General features: G+C 39.4%; 1 protein-coding gene across 1 annotated transcript in view; it reads left to right on the forward strand.

Annotated features, from left to right (window-relative positions):
* Positions 1 to 18,429, forward strand: part of Brinp1 (BMP/retinoic acid inducible neural specific 1) — a 170,968-nt gene extending 152,539 nt beyond the window's left edge. The window contains exon 8 of the mRNA XM_074051152.1: positions 11,682 to 18,429. Within this exon, the coding sequence (XP_073907253.1) occupies positions 11,682 to 12,822 (1,141 nt within the window). The 3' untranslated portion in view covers positions 12,823 to 18,429. The remainder of the gene's footprint in view (positions 1 to 11,681) is intronic.
* Positions 18,430 to 21,587: the final 3,158 nt, after the last annotated feature.

A 21,587-nucleotide genomic window follows, 5' to 3' on the forward strand; every position in this document is an offset into this window, starting at 1 on the left:
CCCGACTATTTGGTGTGATACAACAGGTGGTGATTCCCTTCTCCTTAACAGAGAGCCTCATCCTCTACATTGTCTTCTTGGAATAGAGTTTCAAACACCTTCTGCTTAAGCAAGATGCTAATGACCTTGTATCCCTGCAGGTAGCATCCCTGCTGCGAGGTGGTGTGACTGCTAACCAGCAGCTGCCAAAGTAACAGCAGGAAGGCTCCACATTTCTGGTATAATTAGGGAATAAATTTACCCCATTTGGCGTAGGGACATTCCTTATCTTGAAAAGTAAACTACTCCCAAGACAAATTCCTTAAGAACAGATATTTTAAAGTTTGCAAAAGGCTTTTACACTGATCTCCGATCTTTAGAATTACCTGTGAGAGAACAAGAGCAAGGATTACTCTCCCCATTTACAGGAAAGAAAACTAAGGCTCACAGAAAGTAGTCACTTGCTCAATATTAAGAAACAATATTTCTTCTTCTACTACCATCCTACATAGTCATAGCTCTCTGTATTTCTCAAAGAATATCTACCTTTGTATTTATACTAAATGTCCATTCATTCATCTATCCATTCCTTCATTCAATAGATATTTAGCGAGTACCTACTAATTTCCAGGTATTATAGACATTATACAGGAGGTAGTATGAGAGTAGTAAACAAGATAGCAAGATAATAAGACAGCTTGAAATCTAACAGATACAATAAAAACTGGTCCAGGACTGGTCCTGTCCTCATGCTTTTACCTTAGGAATTTGAGGCTCTGCAAAGCTAAATGACCTATGTGAAATGATGTGGCATGCTTGGAAGGGAATCTAAAAGATCATCTGATATATTACCATCATTTTACTAAAGAGTAAAACAAAATGGAATGACAACTGTTTCTGCCAGGGAAACTGTATTAAATTTGTACTGTTGTAAAATGAATTTCCATACATGTGGAGGTTGAAATAACACAAATACATAAATCTCCTGTTTCAGCGTTTCCATGGGTAGGACTTCTGAGTATGGCATAGCTTGCTCTTCTGCTTATGACTCACAGACAGTAATCAAGGTACATTGTTATTTGTTTCATTATAATTGTTTTTGATTGTTGGTTTTCTTGGAAGTTGGTTAAAGATGAACAATTTCCCAGAAGTTACTATCATTACATTGTGTGGTGAGTATATATACAGTGTGAACACCAGAGGAGGAAGGAAAGACATTCTTCCAATTGCTGAGTATTCCAATTATATATGTATATTCTAGGATTGGGGAAATAACACAGGAAATGTATACTGGACCCTCTGTAAGATGGGCCTGAGGTAAAACTCCATAGATTATCTGACCTTCATAAACTCCTGACAGTGATAGACCACAGTGACTTTATACACCTCCTAGAATTAGTGTCAGTTCAAAACCAGTGTCCAATAATCTTCTAAAAGTGTGATTATTTCTTTTCTTCAATGCACACTCACCTTGGTGGTGAAATATTTGAAGAAGGCTGGAGAAAGACTAACAGTGTAATTTTGGGTAATGTGCAGGATTCTTCCTGAAGGAGGAGATTTTAGTGTGGACTTCCAGGTAAAACTTGTTTAACATCATATAAGTCACTTAATGTATTTTGACTCAATGTCCCACCTGTTGTACGGTCCAGGCATTCCCTAAACATCTGTCCATGGACCCACAGACTGCTCTCCCTAGACTAAATTTTTACTTTGATAGGCCTTGACTGCTGATTTCTCTCTCTCTCTGTGTGTGTATGTGCGTGTGTGTGTGTGTGTGTGTGTGTTTGTGTGTATGTGTTATAGCAAGGGGTAATTTGGGTGACAAAGACTTACTCTAAATGTATGTTAAAGTCTTATTAAATAAGATATACAAGCCCACAAATAAAGCCAGGCTAGCCCAGGGCAGCTGTCTGTCAATCATAGGAGCCTACAAGTGCCCTCCCAACCATGTGGCAATGAAGCTCTGAGCTAGAAATATCTGACATTTCTTTTCTGTTTATGAAGCAGAAAAGCTGGCAACGAGTCCCAACGTTGTGGCAACTCAAGAAGACAAAGATCTGGGTGGGTTGGGGAGGTGCATGCTACCACCTGCGCTTCACCCTAAGAGCTGCACAAGGTTTATTCAGGCCAATCATGGTAGGGACTTCTCCATTTCTATCTGTGTTTGTCATTCTACATTTGTAGCAAGTGGGGCAATTGACTCACCTCCCTTGACGTAAGGCAAGAAAATAACCTTCTCCAGTTCTTTTTTTATTGTTTTTTTTTTAACTTTTTTTTTTATCCTTAGGCTCAGATTTGGAATCATTAATTTGAAATAGAATCTGGAGGCTCGGGATTGAGTCAGAAATAGAACTAAGTTCTTCCAGTTTTTGTGGATAACTCTTTTTTTGTTTTATCATTCTTCTTTTCTTAATCATTCTCCAGAGCCCACCTCACAGTATTCCTTTCCAACTCCTCTGTCCAAATCCAGCCAGCACACTCACACGTGGATGAGATATAATCACAATGGTGTGTGACAAGTCACTGGTGACCATCAAGGCATTGCTTCTCCATTCTGAGCCTCAGTTTTTCATAGTGGTCAAATGAAGTTTGTGATACCCCCTTAACCTAGCATAGGACATAAAGAAATTGTGAAGATAAAAGTTAAGGAAAAACAAAAAACAGTTTGAAAGGGGTATAAAAATGTCATGTGTTGCAGCCTTAATAATATTAGTCTGGCTGTTCTAAATGACTTATTTTATAAATGTCTAATTGAAATATTGCATACTTATAGAAAGTGCAAACATCTTAGTTTATAGTAAGATGGATTTCCAAAAACCGAATTCACATGTGTAAATAGCACCCAGATCAAGAAATAGAATTTTATCTGCACTGCAGCAGGCCCCAGGATCTTCTTCTGGGCACTGGTGATCTCTGAGGGAATTACTTTTCTTACTGCTACATGCACTATAGGCCAATTCTGCCTTCTTGCCATGTAGCATGAGCTCTGCTTTTTCCCCCCTTTTTTGTTATATACCCCAGGCTGGCATTGAACTCACAATCTTCCTGCCTCAGTCTCCCTAGTGCTGGAGGTATAGGTGTGTGCCATCATGCCTAACACTATGTACTCAACATGGCTGGCTTCTTTTTTCTTTTCATTTTTCTGTGAGATCACTCTACTCTGTTTTTGTTCAGCTGAGGCTCATTCGTCCTCCAGAGTACTCCACGGGGTGTATGGACTTCTGCTGCTCCTGGGCATTGTACACATGTCTTTTAGTGGACTTACATATTTGGGGGGGCGGCCTACTAAAGGTGGAACTGCTGGCACACAGTATATTTATATGCTCAGTTTGCTAGATACATTAGTAGATACCTTTGGTTTCCTAAACCTTGCTGAAATGAGTTTCACTGCCTCAGCAATTCAAGAAAGTTTCAATTGCACCATTCCTTTGTCAATATTTAGCACTTTCCATTGTTTTTATATTTTATCTTACCATTCTGCTGCAGTAGTATTTCATTGAAATTTTAATTTGCATTGTCCTGATGATGAACAAAGTAGAGTTTCATTTGCTTATTGGTCTTTTGAACGCCCTTTTTTTATTGTTTTAAAAAAGTGCCCGCTGCTCCTATCATTTGCCTATGTTCTCTTTATGCCAATGACTTTTTTCTTACTAATTTGTAGGAATTCATGTATTTTTTAATCCATTCAGCCTGATATAACGAAACACCATATGCTGGGTGTTTTGTAAGTAACAGAAATTTATTTCTCACTGCTCTAAATGTTGCAATGTCTAGGAGCTAGGCATCTGTAAATGTGGTGTCTGTTAAGGGCTTTGGTTCTCATTCTAACTACGTTCTCACATGCTATAAAGGATGGCAGGTCTCTCTCTGGCCTCATTTCCAAGGGTACTCATCCCATTCACCATCCATGAGGGTTCTACCCTCATGACTTAATCACCTCCTAAAGGTCCCACCTCCTAATGCAATCACTTTGGGGACTGAGATTCCAACTAATGAATTTTGAGAGATACAAATATTCTGGCCATGACATGTATTATGAACACAGTGTTTTGTTGGCTAGTGGTATTGAAAACATAGCCTCTCATTGAGAGCTCTCATTACTCTCTTAGTGGTATTTTTTGATTGACATATTTAATCTTAGCATATCCCAATTTATCAGGGTTTTATTTTTCCCTCTATGGTGAGTGCTTTTAAGAAGTATTTCCATACTTCTATTTCATGAAGTTATTTTCCTGTGCTTTTGTGTAAGAGTTATTTTGTTGTTGTTGTTGTTATTGTTTTCTTTTCACATTTAGATCTGCAATCCATCTGTTTTGATTGGGAGGTATAAGAGAAGTTAAGTATCACAATTCTTTTTGTTTTATATTTGATAGTCAACTGACCCAAAAGATTTTGTTGAAGTCTTTCTCCCCTGCATTTTTAAATCTATAATTACTGATTTCAAAGGTACCATTTACCATGTGAGCTCAAGAGGAAAACAAGAAACACAATAGTTTGTTTTCATGAGAGAAACTGTACACCTACTCTAGGTCAGGAGCTTTATATACGACGTCATCTTATCTTAGCCTCAGAATAACCTTTCAAGGAGTATGTTATTATTCCATTCTGTACTTGAAACAACAGAAACTCAGAAGTGACAAGCAGTTAGTTCAAGGTTAAATCATGAGTAGCAGAGCTAAGATCCAATAACCATTTTTTTTTCTGACTCCAAAGCCTACATCTAGCTCTTTCTTGTGCAAGTATTATGGTGACAGCATTCATTAGAACTGTGGAGTATGAACAACCAGTAAGACTAGGATATTAGACTATAATCAACGGGGCTGTGGTAGTAACTAAGAGCAATATTTTTCCTGAGACATTTATAAAGCATGGTTATTCCCTTTTTTAAAATTTTTTTGGTGGTACTGGAGTTCGAACTCAGGGCCTTTTGCTTCCTTTGCAAGCCACACCCTTTTGTTTTAGTTATTTTTAGAATAGGGTCTCACATTATATCTGAGTTGCCTGGATCACAATCCTCGTATTTGCTATCCCTCAGTAGCTGGAATGACACGTGTACACCACCATGCTCAGATTTTTATTGGTTGAAATGAGACCTCTTGAAATTTCTGCCTGGGCTTCCCTCTAGCCTTGTTCCTTCTGATCCCCATATTCTGAGTAGATAGGATTATAGATGTGAGCCACAATTCCTGACTTTGCCCTCAATAATGATGATGATTAGTGGTCAGTTAAAATGTCCTTGCACTAGCAACTCCCAGGAGCTTTGCATATTCAATTTCAGTTCTTAAGACAGAATGAAAGGTTTGTATTACCTTCCCTATTTGACAGATAGGAAAATTGAGATCATCAGTAGGTCAGGTGATTTATTCATGGTCAAATAGCAAGGTCAAACATCTAAAGTCAAATAGCTGTAGAACAGGGTTTGGCCTTTATTTAACTTACTCCCCTAGATATGGGATTGTAGATATGATCACACAGGTCATTGATTTAGATGCCCACTAGACCCTGGTTAACTCCTTCTTGCTTTAGTAGCTTTTTGGTCTGAGTCTTTCATCGTGCAACCTATCTAACTCCCCAGGGTGAGTGAATAAATAACACTTGCAGCCCTGCACCTGGGTGCACCCTGCTGTTTGTATCCTTCTGCTATCCCTGAGAGGCTGCTGGATCCTTCCTTCACTTGCCTTCAATATGTCATGCCCCAAAGCAAAATGCTGAATTTGAATATGCAGCTGATGTTGCCTGTCACCTCCTTCCAGACACAGAACTGTGTAATTGCAAAAATTGTTTCATAATCCTCCCCAATTAAGCTCCTGACAACCTAATTTTAAAGACCCCGTTGAATTCTTACATTGCTGCTCTCCTTATTCCTCCTTTCACTGTTTGACCCAGCCCTTCACAAGTAAGACCTATTGCCTTCATTCCTACAATTTCAAACTAGAAAATATCCTCAGCAGAGCAGGAGACCATACAATCTGCTTTTGGTCTTTTCTTCCTTATTGTTACGAGCCACTCACTTGAGGCTGTGACAGCATGTGAGGAACTGAGAGTAGAAGGGGAAACTGGCTAGTACGCAATGATAGAAACTCAAATAGGAGAATGATTAAAAGCTAAATATTTCTCGGGAAAGTGATGAACAGAGTGAGTCGGTTGCCAGTTATAATTCATACTAGCACAGCCATAAACCAAGGCTCCTTTCAGCTAAGCCTCAAGCATCTACCACTATGGACAGTTTCATCTTTTATCAGCACCATTCTTTTAAATACACTCACACATACACAGATGCACATACACATGCATATACACAGACTCACTCACAGCACAACAAAAGAACAGTGCATCATCACACACCTAAAAACAACTGCCTCCCTAGTCTAGTCTGTGGTCTACAGAGCATACATTTTGTGGAATTGTACAGAATTACTCAGACACCCATTACAGTGTCAAAGAAGTGCCAAGGAAGAAGCACAGAACATAAATAAAAGAATAATTCAGAGCTCCAATCTTCCTTTTTTTTTTCATTTTTCTCTCCAGTTTTAAAAACACACTCCTGGTAGGCATATACAAGTTATGGATTGTAGTTTGTTTGGTTTTTATTCCTATTTTAGCCTAGATCTTCCCCCACCCTTAGCACTCGATTTGTATGATCTTCCCTAAAATGCCATGGGCCAGGCACTGCATTCCCAGTTTAGGCAAAACCTCCAATTAAAATCAGCAGGGAGGTTGCTTGAATTAGGAATCCCAGCTAGGGCTCCCCAGCCGGATGGTTCTGAAAGGAAGATGTGAGCTTGTGAAAGTACTGATGGGAAGCTCCGGGTGGCAGAGCCTCTGTCCTCCAAATGACAAGTGACTCCATGCTGTGTCATGGGGAGACCTGTCAGTTTGCCAGAAAATCATGGATGAGGTAAAAACAGAGCCTGCAGAAGAGCAACTGAGGTCTCTCCATGGCCCTGAGCCCAGTGTATCCTCCAGACCTGGGTTTAGAGGGTAAGGAATATATAATAGGGTAATTGAGTGTCCATTTAGATGCAGAAATTCTGAAATCTGGTCTGGTATATCAAGGCTTTGTGACCATGGTTGAGTCACAGTCCCTCTCTGGTCCTTAACCTCCTCATGAGTACAGTGGAAATCAGAAGGGAGTCTTATCTCATTGGAATGATGTGAGGACAAAGAGATAACTGCCATCATGTATAAAGTACTTGAGAAACAGATCATCCATCTCAGCAAACAGGTCTTGGTTTGCAGGTTTAAACATGAGGGAAATGGGCTGAACATTTGCAAGATGTCTTCTTTTGAAGGTTCTCTGCTTCTGTGTTCCAAGTTCCTTCATGTGGAGCTACTGTGGATACGTATCAATTATGCCAGGGTTTTCCAGTTCAGAAATGAAAATGCAGCTTCCCGCCTTCTTCTCCTTTCTCCTTCCTTTCTTTCTCTTAACCCCCATGGAAATGAATTGAAATCTTGCCCATCCAAAAGGTGCTGATTTGGATGTATTAGAGTTCAGTTTCAGCTGCAGTTGGAAGATGTGGATCCCTAAGGACTGAGCAAAGCATCTTAAAGCATGGTTCTCTTTGCCTTACACTGACTGCCTTGCAGTGGGACTATGTCAGCTTTGTGAGACCCTCCCCTCTGGAGCCAGCCTATTAAGCTGTTTCTCTGTTGCCAGGGTTGAGGCAGGCTGTCACTGGCCAGCCTGGGAAATGATATTTATAGATCATAGTCCCCCCCCCACCGTTAGTCCCTTGTCTCTCCCTGTGCACTTGCGGTGAGCCCCAATTATCTGTGAATGGAGAAGAGGGACCCTGGTGGACCCAGAGGAGGCAAGGAATGTGATAATAAGCCCTTCACATGTTCAAGCTTCCTGTATTTTCCCATTATTTCCATTTATGTTTCTTCTTGTGGCTTGCTTCCTTCTTCTTGCTTGCCTTATTGTTATAATTTAACATTATGGTACATAGCAGAAAGTGCACCCATGCCAGAAGTAGAGTCTGGTATTTGAATGCTGAATAAGTTTGTGATCTCAGACAAGTTAACTCACTTCTCAAGTACTCATCATCTTCATCTGTCACACAGAGGTGGCTACAGTTATACATGCTGCTTAGGAACATAGTATGAAGAGCCTCCAGCACCATGCATGGTATACAGTGAGTGTTTGATAGTGGTCACCACAGGGTCCCTCCCTAAAGTCAAAGCTTGCAGAGGATTATGGCTACCAAAGAGCCATACTCAGAGCACTGACTGGAGATGGAGAAGATACATGAGATTGTGCAGATTGAGTCTGATTTCTCACTAGAAGTTGCTTGTATTAAAAAAATGCACACCAAAAATGGGATAAGCTTGTTTTTTTCTCCTTTTAATCTATTAAAGAAATATTGAAAAGCAAAGGAATGTTCACTGATTCTGGGAATCATAATTCACCAGTAACATTGTTTGCTCTCTGGTCCTCCTCCTTCTTGCAGAAAAGAGAGGAGTAGATGGCTAGCCTATCCCCAAATGGCCCATCCAGTGTTCACATTCCCTGAATCTCTAAGTTATGACAAATGAATAATGGCCTTTTTTCCCCTACCCTGCCCACTCTAGTTATATTCCATCACATTCTGTCCCTCTGCTTATCTGCTCCATCTTTGCCCCATCATCCCAACACCAAGTTCTTTTCTCTTCTTTTATCACCCTTCCACATTCTCCACCTTTTCCCTGTTTCTTCTATCCTCTTTCCCTCAATCTTGCACTCCCTGCACACCACCTCCCTTCTGCACCCTCGTGCTGTATCATTAATGCCTCCTTTGATGCAGCCCACAACCTCACAATTATTCCAAGCTCAGGAGACGCAGGTGCCATGCAGCCCGCTAATGCATCTCAGAGGGCCTCTGTCCCCAATCCCTCCTGCCTGACAAGGCTGGAATCCTAATCACCACTAGCCCCCTTGCTTGTTGCAGAATCACCAGGAACTTTCATCTTTTTATTTCCCCCACTGAGGATTCTGAGAGTTCAGCCACAATGAAGCATTGATTCGAGGAGTGGGGGCTGTAGAACTGACAAAGAATTCCAAAGATGAGACACGAGAAAGGGGGCGCTCTACGGAGTTATAGAATGCCTTGCAGATGGGAACAGAGGAGCTCTAAATGGAGTACTGTCCAATCACTTGGAGAAGGAGTGACAGGGGCAAGTGTGGGCCATTTGAGAGAGGCATTTTGAAATGACGCTCTTGTCAGATGGAACCACGCAATCAGAACTGTGTGGAGGGCCCCTGCAGCTCGCAAAAATATCAGATGACTCATACCCCAATATCCAGTCAATGTTCTGGTTTGGGAGGTGGGAGCCACACGGCTCATTAGTATTCCAGCTCCGTTTCCTGAAGGCTGGGCCTGCTGCTGTTCTCCAGGCTGTAATAGGATTGGTCTCACGAAGCAGAGACCAGGGAGGCCTGGAGCTGTGTGGGTGGATGGTATGGAAAACTAATACTGTGGTCCTGAGGGGAGAAAAAGAAGTTTGTTTTTCTTTTTTTAATAAAAATAAGAACAATATTAATATTCTTTGTTCATTCATTCGGTAAACATTCATTTGTTCAGCAAACATTTATAGAGACAAGCTGTGTGCTAGGTGCTCCTGGAAGGAGGGGCCCCTCCTTCCAAGCCTATGGACCTGCAGGGGAACTGACAAGGCAATAAGGGTTCCAGATACAATGTCTTGGATGTTGTGAAGGAGTTTTTATTGCTGGATGGAGGACTAGTTCTATGACTTTAAAAGGCAGAGAGGGTTTCAAGAAGCTAATTATTCCACTGTTTTCTCTCAGCTGATAGGCAACCCACTTAAAGCAAAGCAAGCCAGGCAGCCATTTCAACAGTATCCATTTTCAAATGGATATAACAAAATGGTTTCCCTCAAACTCCAGAGAGATAGTGAAATCCCTGAGTGTCTCAGTACCTTCAAAGGAAGAGCTTATTTTCTGGGATAAGAAAGAATACTTTTTTATTATTACCTTTTTCATAATTTCTCCATACCACGCATTTCTCAGCACTTTAAATATATAATCTCACACAGTCCTCTTGCCAGCTGCATGAGATGAGCTTTCTTATCCTCATTTTAGATATGGATACCAAGGCCTCCAGAGACGGAGTGACTTGTTCCTAGTTACTTATTTCTGGTTACAGAATGGAGTCTTTAACTCAATTCTGCTTGAGCTATCATCCATGCTCTTCAGTAGTAGGCTCTGTTATCTACCCCTGACTCTTGGTGTTTATGGTTTGGTGATTGTGACCCATTGATGGAAATAATAGAACAGATGGGTTGCTAGCACATCCCACTGCAGGAAGTACATTGCAAATGGGCTTCTGTTTCCAGCTTCATGAAAGGGAACTCATGAACTGCTGACACCACCCTCATCACCATCTACATCACCACTGCACATGTAGCCTTAAGAAAGGTTTCCTTGACAGAAATGCCAAAAGCAATAGCAGTGTGCCAGTCTCACTGGTTGTATGACTTTGAGTCCATCATTTCACCTCTGAGCTTTTGTGTCAAGTCTATAAAAGAGACCTGAGAGTCCCTTTGCAGGAATAACAAGAACTAAGTTTTATCAAGCCCTTAATACCTGCCATGTTTGGAGCTAAGCCTTCATGTAAAAATTCATGTAATCCTCACAACAGCCCAATGTGGTAAGAATGATTAGGAATGTGAGGGAAACTACCCAGCACCACCTCAGTTCACATGTGGAAGAGCCAGGATTTTATGCAATCTCTGACTGACCTCAAGTCTCAAGCTATTTTCAGAGTGTTGTTGTGAGGCTCAAGTGAGAAAATAGGAGTGAAAATGCCCTGTGAAGGGTAAAAAGTGTTAGAAACATGTAAGGAATTATTTGTGAGATGGAAGACAGCCAACGGGTGACTTATACAAAAATAAGGAAAGATGAGAGGCCTCTAGGCCAAATGTCTTACATATTTTTACCTATTTGTCTGTTGCTTCTTATCTGCTCCCTGATCTGTCTTCATTGGAATGTTTTAGTGTCTATCTGGGTATAGACGTTGGTATCATTTATAGCATCAAGGGGCAGAGGAAAGGGGACCTAGCGGTACATGGTGCAGTTGAAACACCACTGAATTGAAAGCTTGGAACTCTGGAAAAAATGGAGGAAATAACATCTTTTTACATGTTTTGAAAAAAAGGTATTATTGTCAATATGAGAGCACTATGCAATTTCTAGGTCATGATAAAACATGATTGGTTTCTGTTGAAGTTGTTAGATATTGTATAATCCCATTGGAGGAATGTGTGAAAGATGGTCAGGTAGATGAAAAGAATAACCCCTGAGCTTTTTTTCATTGCTGACTTTTCACAGTGTGTTTTCATCAAGAAAGACTATTAAGGTTTACACACTTTTACTTTCTCAATCAAACTACTTAGGGACTAAGTAGCATAATGGAATCACGGGGATTGAAGGACCCCCAAAACATTCACTCCAACCCCTTATCTTTACAGATGAAGCCATGTTAGATTAGAAGTGTAAAGTACAATATCATACAGCTGGTTTGTGACATTACAAGGAAGTACAATGTAGTTCCCAGTTTTTTCATTGTCTTTCCTATTATAACTGCTCTGCCCAGTCTTTTCATTAATTGAGTGGGACTCCAATTTACATTATGAGTTGTGTACAACAACTTGCAACCCCACCCATGGTGCTTAACTTTCTCCATTTTCCTTCTTTTTTTCAGGACAATTCAGCAGTGGCTTGCAAGGGTACAGTCGCTTCTATACTGCAATGAGAATGGGTTTTGGGGAACCTTCCTGGAGAGCCAGAGGAGTTGTGTGTGCCATGGTAGCACCACACTGTGCCAGCGCCCCATCCCCTGCATCATAGGAGGAAACAACAGCTGCGCCATGTGTAGCCTGGCCAACATCTCGCTCTGTGGCTCCTGCAACAAGGGCTATAAGCTGTACCGAGGCCGCTGTGAACCACAGAACGTGGACTCTGAGCGGAGTGAGCAGTTCATCAGCTTTGAGACCGACCTGGACTTCCAGGACCTGGAACTGAAGTACCTGTTGCAGAAGATGGACTCACGCCTTTATGTCCACACTACCTTCATCAGCAATGAGATCCGCCTTGACACCTTCTTTGACCCTCGGTGGCGCAAGCGCATGTCCCTTACTCTCAAGAGCAACAAGAACCGCATGGACTTCATCCACATGGTCATAGGTATGTCCATGCGCATCTGTCAAATGCGCAATAGCAGCCTGGACCCCATGTTCTTTGTTTATGTCAATCCCTTCAGTGGCAGCCATTCAGAGGGCTGGAACATGCCCTTTGGGGAGTTTGGCTACCCACGTTGGGAGAAGATCCGTCTCCAAAACAGCCAATGTTATAACTGGACTCTCTTGCTGGGCAATCGGTGGAAAACATTTTTTGAGACAGTTCACATCTACCTACGTAGTCGGACTCGGCTACCCACCCTACTGCGTAATGAGACTGGCCAGGGCCCCGTGGACCTGTCTGATCCCTCTAAGAGGCAGTTCTATATCAAGATTTCAGATGTGCAGGTGTTCGGGTACAGCCTGAGGTTCAATGCTGACCTCCTTCGCAGTGCTGTGCAGCAGGTAAACCAGTCCTACACCCAAGGTGGCCAATTCTATTCTTCCTCATCCGTGATGCTCCTCTTGTTGGATATTCGGGACCGAATTAATCGCCTGGCTCCTCCTGTAGCCCCGGGGAAACCCCAGCTGGACTTGTTCTCCTGTATGCTGAAACACCGCCTGAAACTGACCAACAGTGAGATCATAAGAGTGAACCACGCCTTGGATCTCTACAACACCGAGATCCTCAAACAGTCGGACCAGATGACCGCCAAACTCTGTTAACCCGGGACTCCTTGCCATGGACTTTCCCTTTTTGTTGTACAAACAAAACAGAACAAAGCAAAGCAAAACAAAACAAAACACAAAAATTTGTAAAATGTAATTAATATTCAAAGAAAAGGAGAAAAATCTTCACTTGTTGGAAACTAAAATGTTGTAGCAACTGTATAAAACCGTTGGGCATGTTTGTTACTTCTATACTCTGTCATGAAGAAGGGGCTCAGCCTTTTGTGGAGCTTTGAGGTGGTTGCTTCTTAGGGCTCAGGTGCTGTATGGAGGGGGGTGAAGGGGAGAGCATATGCAATGAATTGTAAAGATCTCTGCTGTGCAGGTGCTAAGATTAAACACTGAAAAGAAAGAGAAATATATGTAATGTACAACTGACACTGCCATTTTTCCTTATGGGAGGAAATGGACATAGATAAAGAAGATATTTCTTCGGTTAAGATTTCTTCCCTCTTTATGCTTAATTCCTTGTGGTTCTTTTGACTCATTTTCAAACAGGGGTGGGGTGCAAAGTCACTGCTATCTTACCTATATGGTTTCTTTTCTTTTCAATAAACTAAAATTAATGGAAGCTGGCCAATAGGTAGAGTTGGGAGGAAACACATTCATCTAGTTACAGGGCAATAAGTAACCTTAGATATTAACTCCTTAAACTCTTTAGTTTGGGAAACAGATAAGAATGCCATGCTCATGATTGCACACACACAATAACAGCCTAAGTAAGGATTTGAATTCTGCCTTTTGATTGCCTTGACAATACACCTTCTAATCATGCTGGTCACTTTGTTGTGTTTTCCCTTCCAACAAAACTGCCAAGAGAAGAAGTAATTTTCTGTCCAAGGTTGTTTTGATAGTTGTTGTATGTGAAGAAATTCCTCCCACCCACTTTCTTCTAAAAGAAACAGTGTAGTATCAGATTTCCTAAAAATGTTTTCCCTGTGAGACAAAATTTTACTTTAAATAAAATCACCAAAAGTAAAAGATAATATAAGGTAAGTTTTAGTATTGAATTGATCTATCATTGGGCTTCTAGAAATACTTACCCAAGTTAGTATCTAAAATGTTGTGATTTGATAAACTCATGATACACAAAACACGTGCACACACACACACACACACACACACACACCATATAAACAATGCCATTTATTTGGCTTCTGGGAAAAGTAAGAATCCTTGTGGGGTTAAGGTAGAATAAGAGACTTAAGAAAGAAAGCTCATCTCATATTATTGTATGCTGGATTTGGGCAAACATTGCTTCCTAGTCTCTAGGAACTCAGCAGGTATCTTTTCACTAGGTGAAATTTGCAAAAGGTGCTTTTGGACCATCTAGATCCTCCTTTCCCTATTGGAAGTGAATCACAAAATGTATCATTGGAAGAGAAAATAGAGCTACTCTGGTCTAAGCTTCTGCCAGTGTAAATTTCTGTATCACTGGAAAATCACCACTGTATACTGATTGGACCACTGCAGGGACAGGAAGCTGATTAGTTTTATTTTCCACTTTCCTTTGAATTCTTCTTTCACAGAAGAAAAGCAAGAGTTCCCATAGTAGCCTACATTATAAAACATAGCTAATGTTTAGAATATCATTCCATGTTTTGGCTAGTCTTGCATACCTTCATTGCTATCTCCATTTCTGGAAAATGCATTTCTCCCTCATGAAAATGTTGTCCTAGATAAAATGTGAAGATTCATCTCATCTCAGAGTTGTTAGATTCAGTGATAGTGTGACATAAAAGTGAATACCGTCCCTGATATATACTTTATTTTAAAGCGAAAGGGGAGGTCTTCTGTGCACAAAAAGCCAAGAATTATCTAGTTTAAGTGTGGGTAGAGGGGAGGGTTCTTTTTCTAGAATGGTAAATTCCAACTTTACTCTTCTTATTTTTAGTATGAATTGACATATTTTTGCCAACTTTAACACATACCACTTACATAGGTTTTCAGAACTTGTGTTTGAGATGGTTCTGTGTCCATTTAGTTTGGAAATCCTTCATGCTAGAGGTTTCATTGCAGCTGAACCACAAAGCACAAGGTTTTTCAGGTGTCCAGTAAATCATCAAATATTTAAGCACTTTATAGAGAAAAGGAAAATGTCAGAAATACAAATATTTGTAAGGAAACAGTTTGCACTTTTTTGTCTTTCACAAATTAATATGGAGACAGATGTATTAAAAAAAATTTAAAAATGTGAGTACAAAACACCATAATGAGTACTATCATGAATTATAGCACAAAGGAAGGAATGCTGAAGAAGGTTCAACTCTGTTCATGATGTTGGAAAAAGTTTTATAGAAGAGATGTGTGCATTCTGAATGTTAGAAAGTGTTCAGAAATTAAACAAATAGAAAGGAACAGAATTACGAAAAGAATAATAAATGAAAAAACCACACAATTGTATAAATATGCCTTTTAAGGGCATTTAAGGGCCAGTTATAATAATAACTTTAGATAGTATTATTTTAAACGATAAGCCTACTCAGGGAGTGAGAATCTATGTAAGTGGGAACAATTATCTATTCATTATGACCTAAGGAGCAAATTTTAGACTGTTGCTCAGTTGCCTGTTCTCCTTTTCTCTGTCATCACCACCTTCCAAACACTTCCAAAGGCTCTGAAGGTAATGACTTCCTGCATGTGCAAAGTAGTTTCCAGATTACTAATCAATCTTCATCACAACTCTGTTAATACTTTCAATCTTAAATTCTTCACCAGACTTCATCAATGGTATGTGTGGGAGAAGCCTCTGCCCTTCACCTTGAAAATTTCAGTTCAACCATTTCATCTTATAGAGAAAAGACCATCATGTATAATGATGGGAAAGGTCAGGGAAATAGAGGAATTTTCAAGCAGAAAAACTCAGAAGCCAGGAATTTATTCTAAGGTGAGTGAAAAATACTTTGCTAAGAAGGGGGACAAAGTTTTGTGAATTTCCAAATGTCTTGCTTGGGCCTGCTTGGTGCTTTGAACTAACAAGTTTCCCCCCTAGCTGGGAGGAAGAGAAGTCTGATGCCTTCAAGAGGGATTCTAATTAAATTAGTGTTTTACCAATTTGATGCAGTGACTGAGGACCTATATTCTCTGATTAATATGCTGATGCTAAGACACAAGAGTGAACAGAATGCCCATTTGGATAAGGCCTGGCAGTAAAGCGTGCCATTGCCATGGAAACCACAGAAGGCCATTAATTAGCTATCACATAAAATCATTGGAAAATTCTAGACCATGGCATATCTGCCCCCTTTAAAAGGGAGAGCAAGAAGAGGGTCATACTAATGTAAGTCTCTCTTCAAAAATTAAAATCATAGTTTCATAGACACTACATCTTACAAAGTAGAAATGTTGGTATGTAAAACAAATGGATATAATAGTGATAGGACTTTGGGGTTATACAATTCCAAAAATGTAATTTGGAATGTGGAGTATCTTGTCTTGTTGTCTATACTGATAATTATATGAATTACAAATAACGAATCCTATCCTCTGTTCTGTAAAAAGGAAGTGACCATCATAATATAGATCCACTCCATTGTGTTAAATGATCAGGGGAAGAGATCATACCATCAAAGGGTCAGAGGTGACTTACCTTTAGTGTAACAAATACAGATCATACCACTTTGAAATAAATAGAGCCAAAATTAAAATTAAGAAGGCAGAAAGGTAGAAAAATAATTAAAATACCTGGATGTACAAACACATATAATCCTATAACTTACTACACAGGTAATCACACTAACTATAATTGGATCAAACTAATTAGTAGAAAACAGAGGCTGTCAGGTTGCAAGTTGAAAATTAAAAAATTAAAGATAAAAAGGTTGAAATTAAATCATCAATAAGGATAGTTGTATTTCAACAAAAAGAAATCTGATATTACATTTTTAATATCAAAATAGACTTTAAATAAGAAATGCATCATTAGGGTCAATTTATGGTCACTATGCTTGTGTGAATGGACAGATCAGACATATAGAATCAAAAGCTCTAGAAGCAAAGAGATTTTTAATGATTTTAAAAACTTCAACTTGCCAAGATTAGGAATTAAACCCAAAGATTTAAACTCTCTTTTCATTATGTCACAGGGAAAAGTCATCTAGCTCAATTGTCTTACACAAGACAAGAATCAGTCCCATGCCATTTCAACTAGAGGGCTGACAAACTCACATGCATGTGGTTCTCTGTAGTCTCTGTCCCTGTCTCTCTCCTCTCTTATCACACAGATACACACACACAAACACATATACAGAGCATCATCAGTCTTCATCAAAATCTTATACACAGGTATTTTTCAAGTTGAGGATCAGCCAGAAACTTGGATGGTTATAATGACCTCAGGCTGAGTGGAAGTCACTCTCTTCCTAAGACCTGTGTAATATCAGTGGTTCCAGCTTTGCCAACCAAAATATCTAGAAAGCAGCATTTGTTTGGTGAATTCCCCTATCTCAACATTTCTTCTCTTTCCAAATCACTATCAGGAACTTCGAATAAAAGGATAAGGTCACGTTTTACTTTTTAGTCCCTAGTATATCAGTCTGCCAACATTCTGGGTCAAGACTTGCCTATGAACTCTTCTTCCCTTACCAACAAACACAAACCAAAAAGGTTGCAGCTTCCTAGCTATGCAGGAGATAGAAATGGGAGGATTTCAGTTTCAGCCCAGGAAAAAACTTGGCAAGACCCTATCTCAAAAGAAAAAACCAGGAATGGTGCACATGCTTGTAATACCAGCTATCTGGGAGGTGGCGATAGGAGAGAATAGCAGGCCAAAGTCAGCCTAGCAAAAAGTATAAGAATCTAGCTGAAAAATAACTAAAACTAAAAGAGCTGGGGTAGTGGTTTGAGTGTTAGAGTACTTGTCTAGTAAGCAAGAGGCCCTGATTGCAAACACAATTAATGCCTAAAAAAGAAGGTTGCAGGGAATGGAATGGAATATATCCGAATCAAGAACATAGATAAACTTATAGTAAATTTTGGAGGAATTTGAGATCTCATTAATTTCACTGAATTTGGGGTGAGTTACATATGTTTTTCAGAAGCGTAAAAGCTCTGGAATTTTTCCCAATAAGAATATGCCCTTACATACATTTTAAAATAACATTGCTTAGACCCCTAAATACTAAATAAATAAAATACTATGAAGCTTGGGTAAGTATCTATGATCTAGTTTAAACCATGAATTTAGTTCCTTTTTTCAGTATCTCAAGCATCATTTGTCCTGGGATCACATACCAAGTCAATGTAGTTCATACTGCACCATTCTGCTCTCAAGCAGTTGTTATATAAGCATAAACTTCCTGATACAGATTGTAGTTGTGGTCACATTAATAAAACCTAACATATACTAGAACCAAATTTATTAGTAGGTCTGTTCCTTGTTAGTAAAAACTAAACTAAAGAGGCTTTGAAATCAGAACACATTGAGTTTGGTTAAAGGATGCAAAACAATGTACTGAATATGTTGTATCATCAACAGAAGAGAGTCTCCAAACCTTGTTCAATGATGCACATGAAGTTTGAAGGAGATAGTGCTAAATTAGTACGAGAAAAACTTCTATTAAGAATCTTGGAATAAACAAATGAATCTCATGTGTCACAAATTGATTTACTCCCTGAGTTGAGTATCTTATCTCTATACTCAAAATTCCTTGCTTGGAGAATGTATTCAAAGGCTATCTTGGTTCAATCCAAATGCCTCCCTTGAGTGGACAAAGAGCCTCTGCTGTAGCTAAGGTTCATGGTCTTTTTTTTTTTTTAATTTTATTTTACCGTCTTTACATTTACTTACAGGTGTATACATTATTTGGGCCACCCCCCTTTCAGGCAGAACCTGTTCCCTCCTCTTGTTCTCCAATTTTGTTGAACAAAAAACCATAACAAATAATAAGAAAAACAAAGCATTTTTGCTAGTTTGAAATACAGACAGCAACACAAGGAGATTCTTACATTGTTTCCATGCATATAATATTACAACCCAAGTTGGTTCATCTCTACAGACCTCTTCTTCACTACTTCCCACTCCCCTTCCTATAGTGCCACTGCCTTTATGGGACTTGTAAATGGGGTCGTTTACCACAAGAAGAAAACAGCACTGACAATTTGAGTAGAAGCTTCAGAGATGACTGTAAGGAGAAAGGGATGGGTACCCAAACTGCAAGTCTAAGTTCAGTGTTGATGTTGTAGAGGATGGCTGTGCTTTCCTGTAGTGATTCCTGCAAGCCTTAACTAGGAATGGAAGATTGGTCTGACTTTGCCACAGGCCTGAATAAGTGAGGAAATTGTAATGCTTTTATAAATTACGAGATGATTATAAACACTGCCACAGGTTTGTTAATTATATGGTGTTATTGTATAATAGATAATTACAAATTAATAATATTGTCACCTGATATGTTGTTAGTGCAAGAAAGGATTCTAAGCTTAAAGGCTTCACCAAGTCTCTGGGTTTTCCTGAATTATCAGGCACCTACAGAACTGTAATTAGAATTCATATTCTCTGATTCCCAAGCTAGTTATTTACTCACTATACTCAACAATATTTCTGACATGAGAAGTAAGAACACTTACTTAAAGATGGGAAACAGGTTTAGAGCTTGGCTATTTACTAGCTGTGCAACTTGACTGAGACATCTAGCCTCTCTGTATTCAATCTCTTCTTCAGTAAAAAGGAGATTCTTAATAGGTTGTATCTAATATGGTTGTTATAAGAAAAACACTGTTAAAGAACATAAAACAGTACTTGGCATGTAGGAAATCTACCTATTTGTTAAATAATTGACATAAATAAAAGAATGACTTGGGTTGACAGATATAGAAATTAATATTAACAAAAAGACTGAAATTAACTGAGTTAATTTCACAGTCTAAGCTTTATAGTAGGACTTTGATGTACATTATCAATGGCTTAGTCCATTTGGGCTATTATAACAAAACCCTTCCACTGGATAATTTATAAACAACAGAATGTATCTTTGACATTTCTGGGGACTAGGAAGTGTAAGATCAGGGAGTAAACAAATTTGATGTATGGTGAAGGTCTGTTCCTCATACTTGGTGCCTTCTTGTGTTCTCACATGGTGGAGGGAGCAAGTGAGCTGCTTGCAGTTCTTTCATAGTAACATTAGTCTCATTCATGATGGTGGAGCCCTCATGAATTAATCACTTCCCAAAGGAAGGCCCCACCTCTGAATATTATCATATTGATTATTGGGTTCTAAGGCAAGAACTTTGGGAGAACACCAACAAATTCCTGCCTTGGAACAATAGCATCTTATTTAACTTCAAAGCAACATAAGGAGGTGAGTCTAATTATGACTTCGATTTGTATATGAAGAGACTAAATCTTATAAAGGTAAAATAACTTGTCTGGGACTATACCCCTAGTAATAAAATTATGGTTTGTCATTATAAAAATAGGACTTTATTTTTTTGCAGTTGGGGGATCAAACCCAGAGCCTTGTTATGCAAGGCATGTGCTATACCACTAAGCTACATCCTAGCCCTAAATGTAGGCTCCTTTACTATGCCACACACTGTTTCCTCAGTAAATTCAAATAAGCATTCTAACAGAGCTAACTATAGGAATAGCTCATACTCTAAAAGTCATGTGGCCCCACTTTTTTAATTCAGAACCATTAAATCCCTCCATGAGTCAGAATCAAGAATATCAGGATAGTGTTAAATGTATTGACAATTGACCACTGAGCTACAGCAAAGAATAAGGTTAAATGCACTGTTTAGGGCAAATTTTCCATCTGGAAGACCACTATCTGGCCCAGAGCCCAGGTGTATTTCTTACTCCCTTTCTAACAGCTCAAGGAAGCCTACTGGCTCCAGGTAGAGCTATTGCCTCCTTAGCAAAATGCTATTGACTTGTGCGTGTTCTTTCCTGAAAACTAGTACTGAGGGCATGAAATGGTCAGGTGGCGAGCAGTGACATGGGTGATTGAGGTCAGGAGATGAAACCTGTAGTTTATTCCCCAAAACTGTGGTACAAAAAGGCTACCTTTGATCAACTAGGTTAATTTCTCTCATTCCAACATAATGCATGGAACTGGAACTAGTATGGTCCAAGGCTCCTGAAAACCCATTCAGCCCATCTATTCTAACCTTACATAGCTAGTAGGAATCTACAGAGTGGATGGGAAAGACAGAGTGACCTCAATAGACAGTAGATTGTGGTCTGAGAAGACATTTTTCATTTCTCAGCTTCCTCTGTAACCCTACTTTCTCATAATATTTGCATTTCCTAATCCCAGAAGTCCAAAATTGTCATCTTTGGCCATAATATATAAACTATTTTTTTCTCTTGTAGGAGCATTGAGAGGTCGTTGACAGAGAGAAATAATGAAGTTACTATATCATGATGAGCAATTTTAAATGTTTACAAAACTGTTGCTTCTTTAAGTGATGTCTCTTGCAAAGGAGAATACAAGTGTCATCCTTCAACCTTATAGGGTCAGTGTCAGTTAGGTCCTAGGGAGTAGGATTCAGCACATATTGACAGAAGAGGAAATGAAGGCAAGGTACATGTTTACTGAACTTCTATGATGTCTCATATACTCAACATATATCTTATTTGATCCTCACAAATCCCTAATAGAGAATTGTTATTATTCCCATCATGAAAGTAGGGCACAAAAATGGTCCATCTCATTTTCACAATTATTTATTTAGCATAAGCCTTAAGTAACAAGAGAAAGATAGATTGGCTAGCAGCACTGAGTTTAAGGCCTGAAGGGGTTCAATTCTTGGTGCTGTCC

The sequence above is a fragment of the Castor canadensis genome, chromosome 13, assembly GCF_047511655.1.
Source record: "Castor canadensis chromosome 13, mCasCan1.hap1v2, whole genome shotgun sequence".
NCBI classification, from domain to species: domain Eukaryota; kingdom Metazoa; phylum Chordata; class Mammalia; order Rodentia; family Castoridae; genus Castor; species Castor canadensis.